This window comes from Podarcis muralis, chromosome 17 (assembly GCF_964188315.1).
Source record: "Podarcis muralis chromosome 17, rPodMur119.hap1.1, whole genome shotgun sequence".
Classification (NCBI taxonomy): Eukaryota; Metazoa; Chordata; class Lepidosauria; order Squamata; family Lacertidae; genus Podarcis; species Podarcis muralis.
Window position 1 is genome coordinate 38,719,663 of NC_135671.1, and position 24,552 is coordinate 38,744,214.

At 49.5% G+C, this 24,552-nt stretch overlaps 1 protein-coding gene across 4 annotated transcripts in view; it reads left to right on the forward strand.

The window, feature by feature from the left end:
• The window catches only part of FLNA (filamin A), an 82,305-nt gene that overhangs the window by 24,711 nt on the left and 33,042 nt on the right, over positions 1-24,552 (forward strand). For all 4 annotated transcript variants that reach the window (XM_077921119.1, XM_077921121.1, XM_077921120.1 and 1 more), the window contains exons 5-26: positions 66-213; positions 1,093-1,211; positions 1,345-1,422; positions 1,522-1,684; positions 3,425-3,625; positions 4,127-4,264; positions 6,718-6,844; positions 8,272-8,408; positions 8,997-9,190; positions 9,873-9,986; positions 10,150-10,293; positions 10,649-10,772; positions 14,065-14,225; positions 14,321-14,411; positions 15,205-15,374; positions 15,829-15,946; positions 18,428-18,690; positions 19,781-20,378; positions 21,119-21,292; positions 21,825-21,987; positions 22,998-23,158; positions 24,371-24,541. In XM_077921119.1, the coding sequence (XP_077777245.1) occupies positions 66-213; positions 1,093-1,211; positions 1,345-1,422; positions 1,522-1,684; positions 3,425-3,625; positions 4,127-4,264; positions 6,718-6,844; positions 8,272-8,408; positions 8,997-9,190; positions 9,873-9,986; positions 10,150-10,293; positions 10,649-10,772; positions 14,065-14,225; positions 14,321-14,411; positions 15,205-15,374; positions 15,829-15,946; positions 18,428-18,690; positions 19,781-20,378; positions 21,119-21,292; positions 21,825-21,987; positions 22,998-23,158; positions 24,371-24,541 (3,757 nt within the window). The remainder of the gene's footprint in view (positions 1-65; positions 214-1,092; positions 1,212-1,344; positions 1,423-1,521; positions 1,685-3,424; positions 3,626-4,126; positions 4,265-6,717; positions 6,845-8,271; positions 8,409-8,996; positions 9,191-9,872; positions 9,987-10,149; positions 10,294-10,648; positions 10,773-14,064; positions 14,226-14,320; positions 14,412-15,204; positions 15,375-15,828; positions 15,947-18,427; positions 18,691-19,780; positions 20,379-21,118; positions 21,293-21,824; positions 21,988-22,997; positions 23,159-24,370; positions 24,542-24,552) is intronic.

Below are 24,552 nucleotides of genomic sequence, written 5' to 3' on the forward strand. Positions count from 1 at the left end.
GCGTGTGAGAGGTAAACTTGCCTCTTCTTTGCTGTCTCCAGCTCTTTGCCTTCTTTCCTCTGTAGGTAATCACTCCTGAAGAGATTGTGGACCCCAATGTTGATGAGCACTCGGTCATGACCTACCTCTCCCAGTTCCCCAAAGCTAAGCTAAAGCCAGGAGCCCCCCTTAGGCCCAAACTGAACCCCAAGAAAGCCAGAGCTTATGGCCCAGGTGAGTCCAGGAACAGGTAGTAAAGGCTTGGGATTACATGTGTGCAGAGGAGGGTCTGGAGGACTTCTTAAACAATTGGGAGATTGACCACAGTGGGGGCAGGTGGGTGTTGACAAGGACATTGACAAGGTGGGTGTTTTCCTAGGACGGCGTTCTTCAACCTTGGGTCCCCAGATGTGGTTGGACTGCAGCTTCCATAATCCTGCTATTTTAGCCAATGGGATGATGGGAGCCCAACAATCTTTGGGGATCCAGGGTGACGTGAATAGAATAGCTGCCTCATAGGGCTCGACTTAAAGGTGTTTGTATGTGGGTGGCGCTGTGGGTTAAACCACAGAGCCTAGGACTTGCTGATCAGAAGGTCGGCAGTTCGAATCCCCATGACGGGGTGAGCTCCCGTTGCTCAGTCCCTGCTCCTGCCCACCTAGCAGTTTGAAAGCACGTCAAAGTGCAAGTAGATAAATAGGTACTGCTCCGGCGGGAAGGTAAACGGCGTTTCCGTGCGCTGCTCTGGTTCGCCAGAAGCAACTTAGTCATGCTGGCCACATGACCACATGAGCTGTACGCTGGATCCTTTGGCCAATAAAGTGAGATGAGCGCCATAACCCCAGAGTCGTCCACGACTGGACCTAATGGTCAGGGGTCCCTTTACCTTTATGCTTTTTTAACCTCTTCCTTGTAGCACCCTGTGATCGCCTTGTGATGGTTTGCTCTGTACCATCTCTGTGGCTCTCCCATCAGCTCTAGCTGGCATGTGTGGGCTTTCCTGAGGTCATCCAGGCTGTACAGTGGAGGTGATGCTAGAACCACTGCTGTACACATTGATGGCATCACGGGCCAGGGGTGGTACAGTTACTACTGTGTCTGATCATTTCACAGGCATTGAGCCCACAGGCAACATGGTGAAGAAGAAGGCAGAGTTCACCGTTGAAACGATCAGTGCTGGCCTGGGAGAAGTGCTAGTTTATGTGGAGGACCCTGCTGGACACCGGGAAGAAGTGAGTCCCCCTGGGAGTGTGTCCCCCTTAGCGGTCTGGATGGCCAGGCATTGAGGCGGAAGAGTTATGGGGGGTGTTTTGGGTGGGTTGTACAATGTCAGCCACTACTGAATTTCCTCTTTCTGTCCTCAAGGCGAAGGTCATTGCCAACAATGACAAGAACCGGACGTTCTCGGTGTGGTATGTGCCAAAGGTGACAGGAATCCACAAGGTAAGAGTCTGTATATTGTGTAGGTGATTGGGAGAAAATTCTGGAACTGGGCCTTCATCTCAGTGATCAACATTTGACGACCTTCACTTTTTGCTCCAGGTGACGGTACTGTTTGCTGGGCAGCACATTGCCAAGAGCCCCTTTGAGGTGAATGTGGACAAATCGCATGGGGATGCCAGCAAGGTCACTGCCCAGGGCCCTGGCCTGGAGCCTGTGGGCAACATTGCCAACAAGACCACCTACTTTGAGATCTTCACTGCTGGTCAGTGGATGGGGGCGGGGTGCTGGTTCTGAGAGGGTGGAAGGGTGTTGGCCAGCTGAAGCCTGGACGCAGCTTGAAAGCAAATGACGTAGTTGGCTGGTTTCTTAGAAACTTGTTATAAATAGTTTAGCTACCATTCCCCAACCTGGTGCATTCTAGGACCACAGCTCCCATCAGCCCTAGCATTCTTGGCCCCAATGGTCAGAGGATGGGAACTGCAGTCCAGCAACACTGGGGGGGGGGGGAGTACTGTGTTGGGGACACCTGAATTGTTGGCAATGAATAAACTGTCGTTGGAGAACTTTGCTCACTATGAACTGAGTAATTGTGTTGGAGGCTTCAGTTTCTCGCCAAAGTGGAACCTTTCTAGCTCTCCTGCTTTCAGAGTTGCTTGTCAAAGCAACATGTCTTCAGAGACTACCAGCTCTGGGTAGGAGGGCTTCCAAGCTGGGAACAAGTCAGGCTACACATAGCATTTTTAAGTGTCCAGTGCTTCACATAAGATTGTTGGGAGGATTACAGAGAATACCAAAAGGAAGAGATTGTGAGTGAGTAGCTTGCCTAAGGCTGTCCGTGGAGGAGGGCAGCTTAGTTGGCTTAACAGCCCCACTCTGACTCCTTCAAGGTAGGCTGTGGCTGGAGGAACTGCTTTCTGCTCCTGCTGTCCAGGCCTTAGTTGGTCAACATTGTGGTGAAGTTTATGCCTGTTGCTTCAGCATGCCATAGAGTAGGAGGCAGGATGATCAGACACTTATATTAGGAATATACAGTTTCATGATTCCACGTGTTCTTAAGTTTCATATGTGTAATTGTGAATTCAGAACTGCCCTGAGTAATATTGTATTCAACGTGGCAGGATATGAAACAAAACAATGTAGAGCTTGCTTTGAGATCAGTCATCCTTGATTCTCTTATCCAGGAATGTCACCCTCTCTCTTTGCCTGCCTTGAAACTCTCGGCTCTTCTCCCTTCAGGCAAAAGGCAACTTCCTTGTCCCAACAGCCCTTTGCAAACAATTGGTCTCTTGTCTTGGCGTTTCATTTTTATTTATAGCTGGATGTTAGAACAGTCTCCTCTGAACTCTTGAGGCTGAAGATGAGTACCTTTGCTTCCAGGCTAGTTGCTGCCTAAGCAAGTCTGTCTGAATTGTTGGCCTCATCTTCCAAGCATGAAAGGTCTCCCACTAAATCCTAGCTGAAGCCTATCCAGTGCTAAGTAGAGCATAACTTGCAGCCCACAGTAACTGTAGCAAACAAATCTTCCATTTCTTTGCTTTCAGAAATGGGTCTGTTACCAAAGGCTGAAACATAGCGAAGTTTTAACTTGGGGACATTGTGTTTTCTCCACTAGCTAGACAGAAGCTGCAAACAAATTTTAAGGCCGCTCTTAAATGTCTTTAATTGCTAGGTGCATGGCTGCAGGGTGCGCTAAGCATGGAAGGTAGGGATGCAGTATAAATAGCACTTGAATTCTGTTCTTAAAATGCTGCCCCAAGAAACCTGCAATTCCTACGTAAATTAAATAGAGCAAGCAAAACTTGCATAATGTTTCTCTTGCACAGCACTGCTAACTACAGAAAATGGCAAGGAGCTGTGCAGGGCTTTATTTTTCCCCTGGAAACCCATTGCTGTGTTCTTGGTCCAGATCAAAGGCCTTCCCGTAATTGAATACTTAAGGGTGCATGCACTATCTCCACCTAACACCTGCCTCTCTTCATCTTACCCTAATCCCTCCCCCCAGGTGCTGGTGTTGGGGAAATCGAGGTAATCATCCAAGATCCGACTGGCAAGAAAGAGACAGTGGAGCAGCAGCTGGAGGATAAAGGCAATAGCACCTACCGCTGCACCTACAAGCCCACTCTGGAGGGCACCTACACCATCTACATCACCTTTGGGGGCATCCCCATCCCCCGCAGCCCATATACGGTCACCATTGGCCAGGGTGAGTCTCCCATCTGGCACGGGGCTTCTTGGTGGGGTCTCTTTTAACCTTAACACCACTGCTGCTGCTTGGTTTCCTCTTTGTGACCAGAAGGGGGGTGGTTCTTTGTTCTGCTCCTAACGCTTCTCCTCTCCTCTCTGCCTACCTCCACCTGTCCTGGCCCAGCTCTCCTCTGCTCTGTCCTCTCTTCCTCTGAAGAGCCATCTCCCTGGATCTCTGCTGGCACTCATCTCCTCCCAGCTGCTCGGCGCCTGGATCCAGGGCCAATGGTATTTCACTCTTGGCAGGTGTGGGTGGGGACCTGTGGCAAGGGTGCATGTTGCTTCTGTCCAGGGGAGCAGCCTATGGGCTTGAGATCCGGCCTCCCTCTCATGGGTGGAGCTAGTTGAATGCCTGGCGTGTTAATGATGGCAAAGACCCACCCAGTTGGGAAAACTGGAATTCTACTTGGACTCGATAGGGACGCTCACCCTCTCTGCCACCCTCTCTCTGCTGCTACAGCATGCAACCCAAATGCCTGCCGGGCCGTGGGTCGAGGCCTCCAGCCCAAAGGTGTCCGCGTGAAGGAGACAGCAGATTTCAAGGTCTACACAAAAGGCGCTGGCAGCGGAGAGCTCAAAGTGACAATAAAAGGCCCAAGTAAGTCCAGTGTGTGTGTTTGTCTTCCCCACCCTCTGTGTTTCAGACATGGGAGGGTGGGATTTGCACTTAACCCAGAAGCTCTGCCTTTTGGCCTGGAAGCACTATAGTCTAATTACTCTGTGTGGGAAGTGTTGGGAGCCTGATGCCACTTTGCATAGGCTCAGAGGCATTCGGGGTGCAGCTGCTGCACATGTCTTAAAGCAGACCCCTAGCTTCTATGGTAATGCCTCTTTGGAAGGCAAGCAGTATACTGCAAAACCCATCTGGCTAGTGCATGCCCAGATCTGTTTGGGGAACAGGAAGAAACTGCAGAGCAGTGTTCAAAACACCCATTGTTCTAAGCACATTTTGTGACAGGGACTTTCATTAGTGCAAGAGGTTTCTGAGCTCTGGGCGCAGAACTGTGCCTAAGATTTCAGATTAAAACTGCAGAGTGGAAAGAAAGGAGGACTTTTTTCTGCCTCCCCACTTCCAGCTACTCTCTGAAGACTGGAGAAGAGACCCTCTTAAGAATATTAGGGGGTGGGCAGGAGAAGGACTAGACCATGTGAAAAATGAACATATTTTAGCTGCAGTTCATCTTCAGTTTTGTATTGTTATAAAAGTGTGCCTGGCCATTCCCTTGTTGCTCCCATAACCTAGGTTTAAGATGCCATTTAGCTCCTAGCCTTCATAACTCGGTTTCTAACATGGCTGCAGAGTTATTTATTACCAATGGAGGAACAGGCTGATTGCACAGGAGGCTGTTGCTTCTGCTGTGCTGGAGCATCCATTGATGGGGACGTGGTGATTTGGGCTCCACTGACTCTCAGACATGGCAAGCTCTAGAAACTCTTTGAAGCCTAAGAAGCTCTCAATCTCGCTTGCTTGCCCATGGGCTGTTTTAAAATTCTTGGGTCTTACAGCAGGAAGTTCTTCTGGTGCAAGTGTGATTGGTCTGTAGGAGGGGCTGATGGTGGCATTTGTACTTTGTGCAAGCATGGAAATGTGCTGAGGCAAGGAAGCAAAGCAGTAAATTGAGTGGCTGTTGGGGAGTCATGGCGGGGCAAGCAGAGCCACAAACCACTGTAGAAAACATAATTGGGTTCTTGTCTGGGCTGGAAGGAGAGGCTGCAGCAATGCAGAGAGGTATGTGAATGATGGAGGAGCTGGATTCTGACAGTTCTAACCCTGGGTTCAAACCGCAAGCATTCAAAGCAGAGGTTGGGTAACTAGGCCCCAGGCAGACTTCAGGAGCCTGAGACATTTGTCGGAGCTGAAGATCTCTCCCAGCTGGAAGATAACATCTTGAGAATGTGACTGCATTTTATTCCCTTGGAGGCTGTAGCCTGCAAAGAGCCCTCAAGGGATGCCTGGGTTTGTCGGTGGTGGGGAGCAGAGCGCAGTATAATGTTACGACATCCAGGACTCTTTGGAGCTGCCAAACAGCAAGCTGTACTTAAGCTGGTTGCAGCTGTGTGTCAGTGTTTTGATCCAGGCCCCTTCCATGGGGCTTTGGTGTAAGTAAGGGCTGCAGTTACTAGAGAAGTGTGGTGGGGGAATTGAATGCAAATGGGCACCAGGTGGGGGGAGACCAGAGTGTCCCACCCACCAGCCCCACCTCCTTGCCAATGTGAGGATGATAAGAAGCTGCTGGTTCCTTTAGCTCAATATTGTCTAGCCAGGGGTGGGGAATCTTTTTGACCAAGCCCTGTGGGCAAACCTGTCAAAGTTGACCAGCAGGGGCGAAGGGAGATAGCGGTCAAGTGCGATTGAACATTAGCTGATGTGCTAGAGTTCAGTACAACTTTCTGCAGGGAATCTAGCTGAGGCTTTACCTGCCTCACACCTGACATCACATATGGTGTCAGGTGTGGGCAAATGGGCATGGTTTGGGGAAATGGCCTGGTAAGACAGATTTCGCCCATGAGCCAGAGGTTCCCCACCCTTGGTCTGAACTGATGGGCAGTGACTCTCCAAGATTTTAGACAGGGCATCCCTGGAGACACTGGGATTTGAACTAGGGACCTGCATGCATGCAGAGCAGATGCTCTTCCACCTGTGAAGCACTCCCAGTGGCAACCTACACTTGTTCTTGGCAGCATTCCCAATTGTATTATCTTGCCTTTCCTCCAGGGTGCTCAGAATAGTGTGCATAAGAGTTGAATCCTTCTTTTTGTTCTCTACTATTTGGGAGTAAGACTTTGGGATAGTGACTGAGATCAGGTATATTCCGTGTGCTTCACGGACCCAGTGGGCATTTGACCCTAGTAGCTCTCCCTGGGAGCCGCACTGAGACTTGTGATAAGCGTGATGTAAAGAACTCATTGGCTTATCTTCTGCAAGGTGAGGGCATGCATGCATGATCTTCCCTGGTAATATGTAACTGGCAGGCATATGGGTTTTGTTTTGCTTTTTCTGTATGTTGTGAATTTCCTTCCGCCCTCAACCACCACAATCTCTTCCCACAGAAGGACTTGAGGAACGTGTCAAGCAGAAGGACCTGGGTGATGGGGTGTATGGTTTTGAGTACTACCCCACAGTTCCTGGCAACTACACAGTCACAATCACTTGGGGTGGGCAGCACATCCCCCGCAGGTAAGAAGCGGGAAGGCTGGGGAAGGAGGGGGGGGGGAGAGAACCATTTCCATCTGAAAGAGAGGAGGAAAGGGATGCTTGCTGAGACTCAGGGAGATGCTATGAGTTATAGGGGTGCCTTGAATCTCTTCCTTGCCTTGATCCTTCTAGCATTCAACTTGATGGTCTCAGCTGTAGAGTTTTCATTTCATTTATATTTGAATAATAATTTAGATACTACTTCTCAGTCCTAAATAGAGGTCCCCAAACACCTTATTTCTGAGGCCTTTTAGTATGTGCCCCCCTCCCCAGGGGAGGTCTGGAGGGCGGCAGCTTGAGAACAGCCCTTTTCGGTGGTGGCTCCCTGCTTGTGGAATGCTCTCCCCAGGGAGGCATTCCTGGTTACCCTCTATATCAGTTTATAGCAAGAGGCAAAAACTTTTATTTTCTCCCATTTGTTGCATCTTCCTTGCTCATCTTCTAGACCTGTCTTTCTATATCTTATTGGTGTTTTGGTTTTTTATACATGGTTGACATCTTTGCTTTATAATTCACTTTGGTCCAGTTTCCATGAAAAAAGCAGCTAACATGCTGTGAACCACCCTGGGAGCTTTGGATCAAGGGTGGTGTACAAATTTAATAAATGTAAGAAATAAGTAAAATAAACAGACCACACAACTAAAATCCTAGGTAAAATACACTTAAAAACAGAGCAGATTGGGACTTTGATTCCAATTAACCAACAGGAGAGCCGGCATGGCTTCCAGAGGGGGTGGAGATCTAGCGTTGGTGCAGTATGTCTCCTCTTCTGGGGAAATGAGTGTTCTCTTTCAGCCTGCAGACTTACAGATGTTCCCGTGTTTTGCGCAATTCCCTGAGGGGTGAGAGGGGCAAACACAATCTGCTACTCAAGAGATTTATAACTAGGCAAACAGACTAGGTAGGACTTAATTAGGGACCTGTTGTATTTTTGGGGATGGGTGGCTGTCCAATCACAGCAATAGTGCACAGGGCATGACCAAGACATTTGCTGCTTAAGTGGAGCAATTGATGACTCCTCCTCCAAGCCTAAGTGCTCAATCAGCCAAGTTGTTTTGGCACCTGAGGCAGAAAATCCCACAAGGGCCACTCCTTCTTTCCCTGGCAGTGTACAACATAGCTGTAATAAATTAACCATTTGCAGTCCTTTTGTGACACACAAAACCAGCTGGCCCCTCAGTCTACCAAATGATAGGGCTGGCTTCCTGCAGCTTTCTTGTTCTGCAGTCGGATACCTCCTCATGTGGTGACTTGCAAGTGTGCTAGCTGCACTGCTGGAGCAAACTTGAGCAGGCAAGTTTCATTAGCAAATCGGCCTGTTAAGATAATCCACTTTATCTTAAGGCTGAGATCGAACATAAATGTTTTTTATTCCCCACCCCCACCCCCACCTTTTTTTTTTTTTTTAGCCCATTTGAGGTAAAAGTGGGAACGGAATGTACAAACCAGAAGGTGCGGGCCTGGGGGCCAGGCTTGGAAGGAGGCGTGGTCGGCAAGTCTGCTGATTTCGTGGTGGAAGCCATTGGTGATGACGTTGGCACACTAGGTAACCGGCAAAGTTGGGAGAGGAGCGGAAGTGGCTTGGCGTTTGTGGCATTGGTGTTTACGCAATGCGTAACTGACTTGGGGAATTCATTGTCACGGTGTGGTGGCCTCCTAGCTTAGATGGCTCCAAGGCTCAAGCAGATTTCTGAAGGAGGCGCTTCTCGGTCAGCATTGGCCTTGACGCGAAAGGAGCCTCCAGGTTCCTGGACGGTATGACTTGGTGTTCAGGGGAAAGGTGCAGTCAGGGAACCAGTAACATCCTTACCTGGGATCTCTTTGCCTGAGGAAGCCCACCTGCCCCTTCAGCTGCAGTCACCTTGGGCAGCTTAAGGCCTTTGCTTAGGTGGAGCTTTGTTTAGCCACCTTTGTTACTTTTACCTTGTCTGTGTATTCAAAAATTGTTTAAATGACTTTCACTTGGTTCTAAGCAGCCTTCAGAACCCTTATAGGATTAAGTAGTCAGCCTTAGACTACTATCAGTGTTTAAGCTAAATACAAGTCTTCAGGATAACATAACTGTTGGGATAGGCATTTCCGAGTGTTGGTTTAACTGTGAGCTAATGCCTGGTTCTGCATGTGCTCCTGGCAGGCTTCTCTGTGGAGGGTCCCTCGCAGGCCAAGATTGAGTGTGACGACAAGGGCGATGGCTCCTGCAATGTGCGCTATTGGCCCCAGGAGCCAGGCGAATATGCAGTCCATGTGCTTTGCAACAACGAAGACATCAAGCTCAGCCCCTTTATGGCGGAAATCAAAGCTGCTCCCAAGGACTTCTACCCAGAGAAGGTAAGTGTCTGCATGAAGGAGACTCCTTTTGGGATGGTGCATCCTGGCACTCTTGTGTGTCTATGTATAAGGCTATGAGGGAAGCAGAACTGAGAACCAGTAACTGGCCCATGTTGGTGGCTTGAGAGCTCGTCACGACCACATCTGTAGGGGTGTCTTGCCAACTGCTCTTCCTGGTGTGAGCATAGCATTATTGGAAAGCTGATCTTGGCTGTAAAGGTTCTAGGCCTTATGACTGTGGAAGAGCTTGGGGTAGTTGGAGGTCACAGTTAAGGGAAGGGTTGAGTGGTGCTTCTGGCTGAGGAGTGGCAATGGTAGAAAAAAGGTCTTCAAGCACATTGTCCCTTTTGGCAAGCCAAGCTTTTATTTTGATTTGCTGTCAGCCAGTGGGGTTCTGCTGTCCTTCTCCCCACCACCAGGTACTCCAGATGGGGATTGTGCAAGATTAGCTCGAGCTACATGGGAGTAGCATCCCCCCCAAAAAATTTCCAGCATGGAGTTGTGTGCTTGGCACAGCTCTCACAACCTCAAGTGTTGTGTCCATGCTCCAGCCATTCCTGCTGAGTGAAGGGACCCCCATCCACTGTTTTTTAGCCGTAAACCTTATGATGACCAGTGCAGTGTGTTCTAACTGTGCAGAAGTTGCTTTGGAGTTCACCCCTCTCTTCCAACCCCTCTCCAGGTCAAAGCCCATGGTCCAGGCTTGGAGAAAACGGGTGTTGCAGTCAACAAGCCAGCTGAGTTCACGGTAGATGCCAAGAGTGGTGGAAAGGCTCCTCTCAAGGTGCAAGTACAGGTGAGACTTGGCGCCTGTGCTACGGAGGGGGCATAGCTTTATCTCGTGCTGTCGCTATGAAGAATGGGAGAAGAGGCTTCCAGGATGCTGATCCTACCACAGAGGACTACAAGGGAAGTGTGCCGGATGCTAAGCTGCTCCTGTTTTTGTTTCTCCGTTGCAGGACTCTGAAGGATCCCCTGTGGATGTATCTGTGAAGGACAATGGCAATGGCACCTACAGCTGCTCCTACCTGCCCAAGAAGCCCGTAAAGCACACAGCGATGGTGTCGTGGGGCGGAGTCAACATCCCCAACAGTCCCTACAGGGTTGGTGTTCTCTGTATTCCACCCTACCCCCAAATCACACTCTGAGAGCAAAAGACGGATGGATAGCTCAGTCAGTTAGAGCATGGTGCTGATAACACTAAAGCTGCATATTCCTGCATTGCAGGGGGTTGGACTAGATGACCCTCAGGGACCCTTCCAACTTTGTGCTTCTTTGTGTCTTTCCCTTACCAAGTAGCTAAATAAACTTATTTCCCCTTGCAAGCAGATAGCTAGGTCAGGTGTAGACTATAGCTGTCTGTGTGCAGGGTCTTACTGGGCTGGTGTGCTTGTTGTGTAGATTTTTAAATTACTAATCACATGTTACATCACATTGTTTTTCCATCTCTCACTCTAGGTCAATGTTGGCGCTGGCAGCCACCCCAACAAAGTGAAAGTGTATGGTCCTGGTGTGGCAAAGACTGGCCTGAAGGCTCACGAGCCAACCTACTTCACAGTGGACTGTGCAGAAGCCGGGCAGGGTGAGTCCAGAAGGGCTTCTGTCACCTGGAGTCCAGGCCAAGAAGCCCCAGGGCAAGACTGGTCATGCTGGAAGCACAGCTCTGATAAGCTAGTTGTCTTCTGTTGATGCCCCCCCCCCAACAGAGCTGGAGAGGAAAGCTCAGAGGGTGCTTCGCTCTGGAGGGTAGACACTGTGTGCAGAACTGCAGGGGGCTTGCTCTGGCCCACTGCCCCAGAATGGAGGCCATATACAGTGGGCCCGCAACTTACACTCACATTACATACACAATCGCAACCTATGCGGGTGGGTGAGAGAATAAATAAATGGAGAGCAGGGCAAACTTGCCAGTCGCCCACACTCTCCATTTGTTTAACCCCCCCCCCCCGCCACTCAGCTGTTTTCTCTTGCTTACTGGGATCAGGGCAGGTCGCAGGAGGGTCCTGGGATGCTCCCTTCCCAGAGCCCAGGATGCAGCCCTCTGCCTTGTTGAGGTGGTGGTTTCCTGACTTTGCACTACTTTTCTTTGTGTGTGGACAACTGCAACTGGAACCGAGCCCCTGGGCCAACTCTAATGAACTTCACCAGGTCCTTGTCCCTGGCCTTCCTACAGCCTCTACCTTTTAATATAGCAAAACAAGAGTCTCTGTAACAAATTCTGTCAGTTGAAACCCATTCACTTTCATCCTTTGAGGCCACAAAAGCTTATGCCATAATAAATTTGTCTGTCTGTCTAAAGACTGTCGCAAGACTTCATTGTACTGTATTTGTTCCCAACAAGCTGGCGCAGCTACCCTTCTGTGTACATTTTTACCTTTTTTGAGACTCCTCTAAAATATATCCCAGTGGCTTTAGCCCCAATGGCTAAGTGGAGTGTCCATGTTGGAAGCACTGCCCTTCTGGCCCCATAAGCGGTTTGTGTCATTGTACATGTTGCCTACTATTGGGGAGAGAGGATGCTGCACTTCGCATCAGAGTTTGTCTGCCGCATTGTGTGTTCTTCATATTCTGTTGGAGTGGCTGGAGCAACCCAGACAGGTGGGTGGGCTTACAAGTAATTACAAGTGGTGGGGATTGTCAGTTAAGTGGGAGTAGAGAAGAAACTATTTTTCATTGAAGGGTCTCTCTCCCTCTTCTGCTGACAGCTAAGGAAACAATAGACAAAGTTGTGCAATCTGTTCCTGCTCCCTCTGCAGAGATCAGCCGCTCCCTTCTTTATTGCCCAGTTCAGCAGATCCTTTTGTATCCTAATAGCTGTTGCTTGCTGCCTCATTTAATGTTTAGAAGCGTTGACCCCTTAGAGTTCCTGTAATTGGGAGGGCTCTCCAGGGCTTCGCATCCTACAGTGCAGGTGAGGGAGAAGTAAGGAGAAAGGAAGAGCCATGCTTCTCCTGACCCCCAACACTCACTCACTCACTCACTCACTCTTGTGCTTGGACCAGTGACATAGCATTGGTTGCCGGCACCTGGGGAGAGCGCTTGCCAGCCCAACCCTCACCACCAACGCTGCCGCTGGAGCAAAGCAGGGCTGCCCTGAGACACTTGCCTGCCTGCCTGCGCAGAGGGGATCCTGGCCAGGGGGGATCCTTGGCGAGTGGAGAGAAGCAGTGAGGTAAAAAATGGTGCGCCTGGGGCCATGGCACCCCTGGCACACTACACCCCTGACTTGGGCCACACCAAACCATGGATTTAAGGTCTCCAAACATGCTTTAAGGCTTCCAGGCTTCCAAACATCTGTTTTTGCTCCCTGCTCAGCATTTCACCTTCTAGCTACAGTGGCCTGCAAAAGTGGAGCAACAGCTATCAACTGTGCCTTATCTGTTTCAATGTCAATGCTAAATAATAGCTAAACTTCCTTCACTGATGTCTTGCATTAGATCTGAGTCAGGCCACATTCTAATACTGTTTAAGTGTGTCCCTGAACAGTCATTGGCAATGAGATGAGCAGTCCTTGTTTGTTTTTATCATCATTCTCTTTCCCTCAAGGCCTCTTCCCTGTTAGTTGCTGACTGCTCCTCTGTCCATGAGACACAACAAGGCCATTGTTGCATATGAAGCTAGAAGTGCCTTGAGTTATTTACCCACTCCATTGACATGTATGGCTTGCTGGGTTTTCTTTGCTGTCATTTTGACAGTTGTGGTTTTCCCAAAGGGTTCTGGGCATTATAGTTTGGGGAGGATGCCAAGAAACCTATAGCCCTCCCTTGCAGAAATCACACCCCAGCAAGCCTGGATGCTATAGGATTAAAACAGGTTGTCCCCCCCCCCCCCGCCCCCATTGAAGACAACTGACGGAATGCTGGCCTCTGTTGCCAAACTGAAACCTGGTCATGAAGACTCTTCCCCTCTACTTCAGTGGACTCCTGAAACTACTTGGAATCACTTCCTATTGTGTTCAATAGGGCTTACTTTCAGGTCAAGGTTTCATAATACTGCTGCCTTTGGTCATGATCTCACACTGCATCTCCACCAGAGGCCAGGAATGATTATGATGATTCCCTGCTCTCCACTCCAGCTGCAAACCTTTGGAGCCAGTCAGTAGCTAGGTGTTACTCGAGTACCCACCTGTTGCCTTCAGTATTAGAGACCTGCTACATCAGGAAAGTGGGTGGTGCTGTGGGTTAAACCACAGAGCCTAGGACATTGCTGATCAGAAGGTCGGCGGTTCGAATCCCCGCGACGGGGTGAGCTCCCGTTGCTCGGTCCCGGCTCCTGCCAACCTAGCAGTTTGAAAGCACGTCAAAGTGCAAGTAGATAAATGGGTACCGCTCCGGCAGGAAGGTAAACGGCATTTCCATGCGCCAGAAGCGACTTAGTCCTGCTGGCCACATGACCTGGAAGCTGTACGCCAGCTCCCTCGGCCAATAAAGCGAGATGAGCACCGCAACCCCAGAGTTGGCCACGACTGGACCTAATGGTCAGGGGTCCCTTTACCTTTACACCAGGAACAGGGAACTCATGATCCTCCAGATCAGCAGGTCTTAACCTGTGGGTCCCCAGATGTTGTTGGACTACAACTCCCATCATCCCTGAGCCCTGGCCTTGCTACCTAGGGGTGATGGGAGTTGTAGTTCAACAACATCTGGGGACCCACATGTTGAGAAAGGCTGCTCCAGATGGTGGTGTTGGACTACAACTCTCATCTTTCCTGACCACTAGCTGTTTTGATTGGGGCTGGTGGGAGTGGAAGTTAAATGCCATCTGGAAGGCCACAGGTTCCGCATCTCTGTGCTGCACCTTTGGGAAGGCCACAATAAAGCAGCTGGGTTCCAGTTAAAGCTGCTGTCTCACTCCCACTTTTTACTTCTTAAAAGGTGACGTGAGCATCGGTATCAAGTGTGCACCAGGTGTTGTGGGCCCAGCAGAGGCAGACATAGACTTTGACATCATTCGGAATGACAATGACACCTTCACAGTCAAGTACACACCCCGCGGTGCTGGCAGCTACACCATTATGGTGCTTTTTGCTGACCAGGTAAGAGCTCCTCTTACTGCAGAAGGGTGGGGGTGGGGAGGAGGCCAAAAGAGTGTAGGAAGCAATGTTTTCACTTGCTTCATGTTCATCTGCAGGCCACCCCCACCAGCCCCATCAGAATCAAGGTGGATCCTTCACATGATGCCAGCAAAGTCAAGGCCGAGGGACCTGGACTCAACAGGAGTGGTGAGCTGGGGGACGCTCTGTAAATGGGGGTGAATTGGGGCTGAACTGTATGGCTGGGTATCGGGATCCTTGGAGCCTAAGCTAGAGCAAGGATGACTAAAATTCCTCCCAAAGGTACCTGTTTCTCTTAAAATTTGTGCAGGAGCTTTGAAGCTCCAACTCTTTAGACCCACTGATTCCCATACTTCGAAGTATGCATGACTCTGGATCCAGAACGGTGCTTGTGTTATGGGCTGCCAAATAGTGGGGGAATGAATTATCAATCCTTGGTGGGATGGGGCTTTGTTAGTCCTCAGTACTCCTTGAGGAGCATTTCTATCCCTCCCTCCCACACTGATAGGATCCTGCGAGTAACCAGGGATTATTGGGAATACTCCCAGGAGGTCACATGATGGGGAAGGGGCTGTGGTTGGGTTACAGGCCTTCCTTCCTCTGCTGTCCAAAGTTTCTCCCAAGTTTATGAGGAGAGGGCATCTAAGGGCATTCTCTCTCCAGTGTTGTCCCATCTCTTAGGCAGAAATCCTCAACCACCCCTTTGGAAGTCAAGAGTGGATGGTGTGAGGAAGGAAATGGGAATACTGAGCCTCTAGTATGGACAGCTGAAGGCAGCTGACAAAAGCATTTTGAGTGTCCCAATTTGCAAAATGGGTAGAACTCAAACCTAGGCAAGAGGTGGCTTTGGGCGAATGGTTTGTGTCCTAAACTGGATGATTGGGGTGGGGGGATTCCAGTAAGCATTGTACTAAGGAGCTTATTAGAAAAGTTGTTTAACTTTCACCTCCCTTCGCTACAGGTGTGGAGATAGGCAAACCAACCTACTTCACAGTCAACACCAAGGCAGCTGGCAAGGCTAAGCTGGATGTCCAGTTCACTGGCCCGGCCAAAGGAGAGGCTGTTAGAGACTCTGAAATAATTGACCACCATGACAACACTTATACTGTCAAATACACCCCTGTGCAGCAGGTGAGTGATGGGGAGGAGACATGGGATCTTAAGGGCTCTTATTTCTTGGTCAGTAGCAGACTTCATCCCAGAATACACAAAGCTGGCTAGGATCTGGCATCTTCAAACTAATAAGAGCAAGGAAAGAGGAGCCTGGTGTGGCAGCTTTAGGCAAATAGGATGGTTTGTGGCTTGCATGTAGGGTTGGTGTTCTAGCCTAGTCTTGTCCTGGATGTGCTGTATGCAAGGTTCCCCCCCCCCCCTCGCGGAGGAGCCCTTGCTAAGTGTCGGGAGGTGTTGCTGTCCGGATACAGGCTTACAGTCTCAGTTAAAGTAGTCTTTAAAATCTACTCAGGTAAGAAACTAGATTTGGCTGTGGCTTAGAGTTGGCAGGATGAGGGCGGGAGAAGGCTGTCTCTTTATCACTCAAAAATGGTGTCTTTAAGTGATGACAGTTATGGTTCTTGACTTTCAGGGTAACATTGGAGTGAATGTTACATATGGAGGAGACCACATCCCCAAAAGCCCTTTCAATGTGGGAGTGGCACCCACCCTGGACCTCGGCAAGATCAAAATCTCTGGACTTGGCGACAGTATGTATCCCAGTGACTTAAATGCTGGACACAGCAGTGGCTGTATCTGCTTTTTGCTAATCCTGGGAAAGGGTGATGAGCTACATACAGTGTTGACTTCTAACCACTCTCATCTAGTATTTATGACGTTATAGCATACTTTTGGCCAGCATGAGGGCTAGAAACCTGCTTCTAAAACAGGCACATGGATCTCCAGATTTTTGCAGCAGTAACAGGGCAGGCTCTTTGTGAAGTCATCCTGGCTCTGGTTGCATCACTGCATGCCTCTATTATTTCATCTGTTCAAAATTTCAATCTGCGGTCTTTCTTGGCTGGTATACCCAAAGAAAATGTCTTTAAAATGTAAAAGTCTTTGCTCATTAGAGTAAGCCTAATTTTATAAAAGCAGCACAAGAGTCAAATTTGGGAATAAGGTAAGATATCTCTAGTAAATGTATTGTGTTCCTACAAGTTATAATTTGATCTAAACCCACCCTTAAATTAGTTTGTCTCTGCCCCCTCCTTTCAATTGAAGATTGAACTGAACTAGTTCAGTCTTCCCCCAACTTGGTGTTTTCCAGATGTTTTCAACTACAATGTGCTTGGGGCGAACCATGTTGTAGTCCAAAACATCTGGAGGGCACCAGATGTGGAGGAGAGTGATGCCTGAACTGTACAGCTGCTGTTTACACAACCCTTGTTGGGTTTCCTTTCTTTTAAAAAAATAAAAATCTTAAAAGGTAACAACCTAATAAAAAAAATGATCTATCACACACTTAAAGGTCTACTCTGCTTCTCTGCAGTCATTGGCTTGCCTGAAGTAGGTTGGCCATGTCAAGGTAATCCCTGAGGATTACAATACAGCCAGTGTTTGCAGCTGGCTGGTAAAGCCTTCTGGGATCAGACCAAGAGCCCATCTGTTCCAGCATCCCTTGGGAGGTTTTGGCCCCTGCAAAGCAGATTCAGGCAGCTCAGAAGAAGTGTCCACATTGAGAAGTCTTGCATTAATAGGGTTTTGCAGGCCTGCAATTTTGCAGAGCAAATGTGGAATAGTTTTGCTCTGTTGCTTCCTGTCTTGGGTTTATGAGTTCCAGGAGGCATTGTCCTTCAAGCATACTCACTTTTGCAAATGTACTTTTACAGCCATAAAAACTAGAGTAGGACCTTTCCTGAGTCTTGGGGCCAGATCACATTGCATTTAAAACACAGAGTTCTGCCCAAAATGGCGGCAGCAGCACATCTAGCACTCCTGGTTCCCATCCGCATCCTCTCCCCCAGCAGCAACCCACCCATTAGAACTTGCCCTGGGGGTTCAGTCAGCTGCATTTTGGCCAACCCAGCTCCCGTCATCCTCTTCACCAGCCTGTGATGTGAAGCAGCGACATCATAGTTTTATTAGTATGCTTCCCTCCTACAAAAAAATCAAAGCAGCTTTTGCAGCCTAGGAAACTGGAATGCAGCTCAATCAGTTGTCACCAGAACAATTTCACGGCAAAAGAAAATCACAATGGCAAATATAATAACGTACAAAATCCATAATTGCAGTGCTATAAATATAACAAGATTACATTAACACCACACCTCCTGGCAATAGCAGAAATAACAAGGGGAGCTGGGCGGTTTCCCCTTGGTTCTGGCAAATTCAGCTCCCGTGGTGTTGCCTATTGTGGCAGGACTAGCAAGCCTGCTGCATGTTAAGGGTGAAGCTCAATGCAATGGCCTTTTGAGTGGCAGCTGTGTGAGTCTGCAGAATGATTCTAAGCTATTGCAGCAGCATTCTCCTCCTGCCCATCTCCACCCTCCCCCTTGACACATTGCAGTTTCTGCGCTATGCATGTGTGTACATTCCTCCCCATACCATGTGGCAGAGCTTCCACGCAATAAGAATCCCTGTCAACCCATCTGTGCTCCCAACATCAGCAAGCTTTAAACTGGTCTTGTGGAGTCTTTTAACCAACAAGATTGGGGGCATTTTGTCACACAGGCAATCATCTACTACAACCCCCCCCCCCCAGGAAGGGTTTTGGGGTTCCATGGAGGTCAAACCATGATTGGAAATTTCCCCATTTTTAGATGCCTCCCAAGTGGCAGCTGGATTAAAAATCTTTGCTTCCTGGAGACCTGCCAGGGCCAAATGATTGGAAGCACTCCAAGGTCTTTGTTTTTTTCAGGAAACATTAGTAATGCCAGTATTTCTCCCTCCCCACAACTTAACCCCAGCCACAAAGTATTGTCACCTTCTCTAGGCCTTAGGAAGTGGTGCCATAAATCTGAGAAACCGCTATCTAGGAATCTAGTGGAGGGTTCTGTCTTTGCAATTCTTAAGCCGCTCTCTATAGGGCAGGCAAAGCAGTGGATTTGGGGGTAGGAATACTTGGCCCGGAAGAGGAGGCTCTCTCCCCTCCTTTTTTAATTCAAAGGGCCAAATACACTTAAGATCTGACACAAACATGCACATGTATGTATACCCCGACTCTACCCCCCGCACATTGTTTTTTGCAGAAGTGGAAGTGGGCAAGGACCAGGAGTTCACCGTCAAGTCCAAGGGGGCTGGTGGCCAAGGCAAGGTGGCTGCCAAGATCACAGGCCCTTCCAGCAAGCCGGTGCCCTGCAAGGTGGAGCCAGGCCTCAGCTCCGACAACAGCGTAGTGAAGTTCATCCCCCGGGAAGAGGGGCCTTATGAAGTAGACGTGACCTATGATGGTGTGCCAGTCCCAGGCAGCCCCTTCCCTGTGGAGGCTGTACCCCCCACCAACCCATCCAAGGTAGGAGCTCCTCACACACCCCAGCTAACATGGCAGAGGGATTGGGCCTTGTTGGCTCTGTGTGGAGTCTCTGTGTGGAGGTGCAGAACAGCCGTCTGCTCACCATCTCTTGTGCTCTAGAACTCTGGGTGGTTTCTTGCAGCATGTATGTGGTGGTGGTCTCATGGGGCATGCACAGAGTGCCCTGTTTTTGAAGTGTCTTTCCTCACCAAATTGTCTTTCTTCCTGTCTCAAACATTCACAGTACAATAACATTCTGACCTAGCTAGCTAGCTCTAGCCATTTCATGTACTTGGACCAGGCAAAGCGGGCCTGGTTAGGGGGCATACGGAGGCACTGCGGGCAGGAAACCTCTGTTATGCAGACAGCAAGCCCTTAAGAGTCTAGATTAATCTGGCTTGGTGTGGATGTTGGTTATTCCAGTGGGTGGGGGGCTTAAATATTTGTTTGTGTGCACGTGCCTAATAAAGAGTATGTGTGACCATAGTAGGAGAGATGCATCCTCTCCCTGGGCAAATTAGTGCTTGAGTTTCCAAAAAAACCCCAAAACCCTGAATGCCCTTAATTCTTCTTTCCTGAAAAGGAGGGCTTGTCTAGTAGTGCAGACTTGAGTTGAGGTGGAGGCTGTACTGACTAACGTCTGGGTGAGGGAGCCTGCTGTTCTCCTCCATATGTTGTAAGACTCCAAGTCCTATCATCCCTGATCATTGGCCATGCTGGCTGCTGGGACTGCTAGGAGCTGGGAGTGAAATGGCACCTGGAAGAGGGGCCCCGGTCCCCCATCCTCCCTGGACTAGAGCCTAGAGTGCTAACTTGTCTCTGGGTGGTTGCCGCTGTAGATGGAGATCTGCACACATCTCCATGAACTCAGTCACTCAGAGCCCTGCACAGATCTGAAGGGGCAAGTTGACCATTTATAAAGCATTTGTCTTCATCTGGGTGCAGCAAATAGTCACCTTTTGAAGGTGGGAGGGTTTGCCTTGATAAATCCTTTTTATTTAAAGGTCTTGTTTGATGGGCCAAAATGACAATGGAGCATTCTTCTTCTGTCTTCTCTTTCCTTGTTCCCCCTGCCCTTGGCCTGTCCCAGGTGAAGGCCTATGGACCAGGCCTGAAGGGTGGCTTGGCTGGCGCTCCTGCCCCCTTTACCATAGATACCAAAGGGGCTGGCAACGGAGGCCTTGGCCTGACTGTGGAGGGCCCTTGTGAGGCCAAGATCGAGTGCCTGGACAATGGAGATGGCACCTGCTCCGTCTCTTACCTGCCCACGGAGCCTGGCGAATACAACATCAACATCCTCTTTGCTGACACCCATGTGCCGGGCTCTCCCTTCAAAGCCCAGGTGCTGCCTGGCTTTGATCCGTCCAAAGTGAAGTGTTCTGGGCCAGGGCTGGAGCACGCCACGGTGGGGCAGGCGGGAGAGTTCAGCGTGGACTGCTCCAGCGCCGGCAGCGCAGAGCTCACCATTGAGATCATTTCGGAAAGCGGCACACAGGCTGAGGTCCACGTGCGGGATAACGGCGATGGCACCTACACCATCACTTACATCCCTCTCTGCCCGGGTGTCTACACCATCACAATCAAATACGGTGGGCAGCCTGTGCCAAACTTCCCCAGCAAGCTCAACGTGGAACCAGCTGTGGACACGTCTGGAGTTAAAGTCTACGGGCCCGGAGTGGAAGGCAAAGGTGAGGCTGGCTGGGCCCTCTCCTTGGAAGAGTGTCCCAGTGGGACTTGGCGTTGAGTAGTCTGCAGCCTGTCCTAGGAAGTTTATGGCTTGGGTTTGGAGAGGGGAAAGGGAATTGCTTTGACAAATTTGTGTCAGTCTAATTTGAATTTAGATGACTTGCTTGAGCTGCAGAAGGAAAACGTAATTGCCCACCTGTATTTTTGGGAATAAATTTGTTTCCCCCTAGTTATAGGGCAGAGGCATTGGGAGTTTCAAACAACCCTCTTGGGGCTTCCTTAAGACTTCACCAGGCATTATCCTTATAGAAATTTTCGTCATAGACAGAAGGGGTAGAAAGTCAAACCTGTTATATGCTGGTGACAAGTGGGCACAGGATGCTGGTAAACCATTTTGTCCTGAGCCTGGGGCTTCATAATAAGGGGATTGGAGGTGTAGGCTAGGGAGGAGAGTAATGGGGAGTGAAGACCCTTCATGTCAAGCTTGGCTGTGATAGATGGCCTCCATCTTGCCCTGAGCATGTCTTATTTGGCCTGGGGATACGTCTGGCGATGGGTGCAAACACCTTGGGGTTTTAGCTCAGACCCACATTCCAAATTACTTTCCCAGGTGATGCTGGATACAGTGTAGGGCCTCGGGTCATTCATGAAACAGGATGCAAAATGAGACTGGGTTGGGAGAGTCCTGTTGTGCAGCCTCCTTCCGTATTCTGTGACTTCTGACCCTGCTTGTGCTCACCAGGTGTGTTCCGTGAAGCCACCACAGAGTTCAGCGTAGATGCACGAGCCCTGACTAAGGCTGGAGGCCCTCATGTCAAGACGAGAGTGTCCAATCCCTCAGGAAACCTGACCGAGAGCTATGTGCGTGATAATGGGGATGGGACCTACCATGTGGAGTACACTCCATATGAAGATGGTGAGAGAGCTGTGCAGCGGCAGGGAGGGGCGTTCATGATGTGGGGAGCCCCCTTGGTACTGATGGTGCAGACCCTAACGGAGGGGCTATGGATTTCCAAGATCCTCTTCAACGCTTGCCTCACAAGCCTGCCCTTTTTGCTTTGAAAATGTGCCCAGTTTCATGGGCAATTGATGCTGTTGTTCAGTCTTCAGTGTTGGCCACCTGAAACTTCTGGCCCTACCATTGGGCAAGATGAGGTGACCTCCTTTTTGGAAACTGTGGAGAGTGAAAATGTGTGTGTAGCATGCACACATGCTCTTTAATCATGACTGTTAAGCATGTGCTCCATCAAACATTTTTGCCTCATATAGCAAAATGTCTTGGGCTGCTTGAGCCTAGGCATTAAAGGGAATCGTGCCAGAGGAGTGAGCTTGGCTGCCACCAGTCTGCGCACACCTGAGGTCACAGGAGGGCTTCCGCGATGCATAGGCTTTGAAGTTCGAGGCATAGCACCCAAGAGCTCCAGCTTTCCCCCCTTCTTCTTCTTCAGGTGTCCACTCTATTGATGTGACTTACAATGGCAGCCCTGTGCCGAGCAGCCCCTTCCGGGTTCCAGTAACAGAAGGATGTGACCCCACAAGGGTTCGAGTGCATGGTCCTGGCATCCAAAGTGGGACCACCAACAAGCCCAACAAATTCACGGTGGAGACCAGGTAAAACTGGAGAGAGACCAAGGAGGATTGCTGTGCAAAGGGTGAGGCCTGAGAAGGGCATCACCGCCTGGTTTGGGCAGCCGACCTGGCCTGCTACCCTCGGGGGGGTGCAGCCCAGCCCTCAAAAGAAGCTGTGCTAATCTGGAATGGGCAGGAAGGAAGTCATCTGCTACTCTCTAATGGATCACCTTGGTGGCTGCTAGGAATCTTGCAGAAAGGCAGGACTTTAATATGCAAAAGCAAAAAGTAAATTAGAAGTTTTGTGCTTTTTATAATATTGCAGGCGAAGCACCTTTAGTAAAGGTTTTATTCTTTTAGTGTTTTGAATCTTAGTCAGTTGCTTTTATGTGGTAAGTGACAAATGTAATAAATGTGAAAAGCATCTCTTTAACGAGATGAGATCCTGGCCAGCTTTTTGCAGTCACAGTAATGCAGCACTGAGCTAGTTGGAGAAGCAGCCTGGAAAATGAAGTCTGCTCCTAGCAGTAGCACTTCTAAAGGTGGGGAGAACATAAGAAAAAATGCTGTCTCAGTTGGGATTCCTTTGCTTTGCATTGTATCTGCTCCCTTCATGGCCCAAAAATTGGTGTTAAAAGGATAAGCAGGAAAACATGGTTGGAAGGGCAGATAAGACTAGGCAGGCTGTGGTCTGATCCAGCCACCCAGGCTCTTAAGAAGACAAAACAAGATAGCATACTTAAGGTACAACTAATCCTTAAGGCAACCAAAATGGTTTCTTGCTCTGTGAATTTTAAAATGCATTGGCCTGTGGGGATTTTAGCTTTTTAAGAGTTCACGCAAGATTCATTGGCCCACCCCAGAACTGTTCTTAATGAAAGCACTTCAACTTCCACTGCACTTCTAAGTTGCTCGAACAGGAGCTTCCTAGTTCACTTCCTCGATCTTCTTTGCCTGAGGCATGAGTCTGTGGCGACTCCCAACTATCACAGGCTTTGATTTGTTGATCAGTTGGGGCCTTTTAGAGTCAAAACTGGTTTCTTCTTCTACAGGGGTGCTGGTTCTGGTGGACTGGGCCTAGCTGTTGAAGGTCCCTCTGAAGCAAAGATGTCATGCACTGACAACAAAGATGGCAGCTGTTCTGTGGAATATATTCCCTATGAACCTGGCACCTACAACCTCAACGTCACTTACGGTGGCCACCAAGTGCCAGGTACCCATTGGGGCTGGGTTGTGTGTGTGGCAGTGGTAGGCAGGAAGTGGCATGGGCAACTGATTTATAGGTTGGTGATGGTGGTATCTTCTGTCGCTCTTGGCCTACATGGCCCTAGAGAGGGAGAGGGAGGCTACTCCAGCAGTCAGGAGCCTCTGGCCCATGGTCCTAGTGAGGTCTGGCAGGAGTCCTAATTTGGCCCACAATAGTTCCCCCTGAGTCCTGCCCACCTGCCATCATACAGCATTTGGTGTGAGGCAGGTAAAGATGCGGCTTCCTGCCTAAAGTGGGATTTGACTGAATTGCTGTTGGGGATTGCAATGTTTTGTGCCTTTGGCCAAGTGCTTTGATTTTTGCACTGCCTGGGCAAAGGAAAACTCATTGCCAGCTGCCATGGTGACATCAGTTCATTGGCACCTGGGTGGCCCTGCGCACCTGCCAGAATGGCTGACAAGGTCTGGATGACCTAAGGATCTGGTCCACTGACCGGAAAAGATTGCTCTTCCCTTGGCTCCACAATGCAATTGTTGCTCTTGATTTTTCACCACTTTGGTGTTTTCTTTGTTGTGGGCAGGGCACTGGTGGAAATTTAGGCTGCCTTTCTAGCCAAAAGAGAGGCATATAGTCCCATTAGGCTCTCCTGGTACCTAAATAATGAAAGCAAGATTTCAAGCTGCCCAAGGTTCCTTGGCCTAAATATTCTGCAAAACAAGTTCATATCCATCTTTGTTTTGCATTCTTGGTGCACTTTGTCAGCTCTCCTTTGAGCAATCTCCAGCAAGGCAGGAGTGGGCTGGGCAAGCAGGATGGTGTAATGCTTAGTGTGGGATCAGAGGCTGCGGACCGTAGGGCATGCCACATAGGGGTGGGGAACCTGTGACTCCCCAACTCCCATCATTGCTGAGCATTGGTCATGCTGCCTGTGGCCCTTCCAGCTCTACAATTCTATGGTTTTATGATTGTATGCTTCACTTGAGTCCCCTGGAAGATGAAAGAGACAGGCAATTGGATTGCAAATAGGACTTGCTGGTTAGGAATTCCACGAGTAAAGTTGGCCTCCTGAAACACAAGTGTGGGTGGGACTCAAAAGCAAGAGACTTCTTTTAAAACTGCATTTGATGTAAGGGGTGTGTGCTTTACCTGAAACCCTGAAGTGGTTTCTGGGCTCAAATCCAACTTTTTTCATCCCCTTCTCTCTCTCTCTCTGCATAGGGAGCCCCTTCAAAGTGCCTGTGCATGATGTGATAGATTCATCTAAAGTTAAATGTTCAGGCCCTGGCCTGACTCCAGGTGTTGTCAGAGCCAATGTCCCCCAGTCCTTCACGGTTGACACCAGCAAGGCAGGTGTGGCACCCCTCCAGGTCAAAGTTCAGGGCCCTAAAGGTAAGCAAATC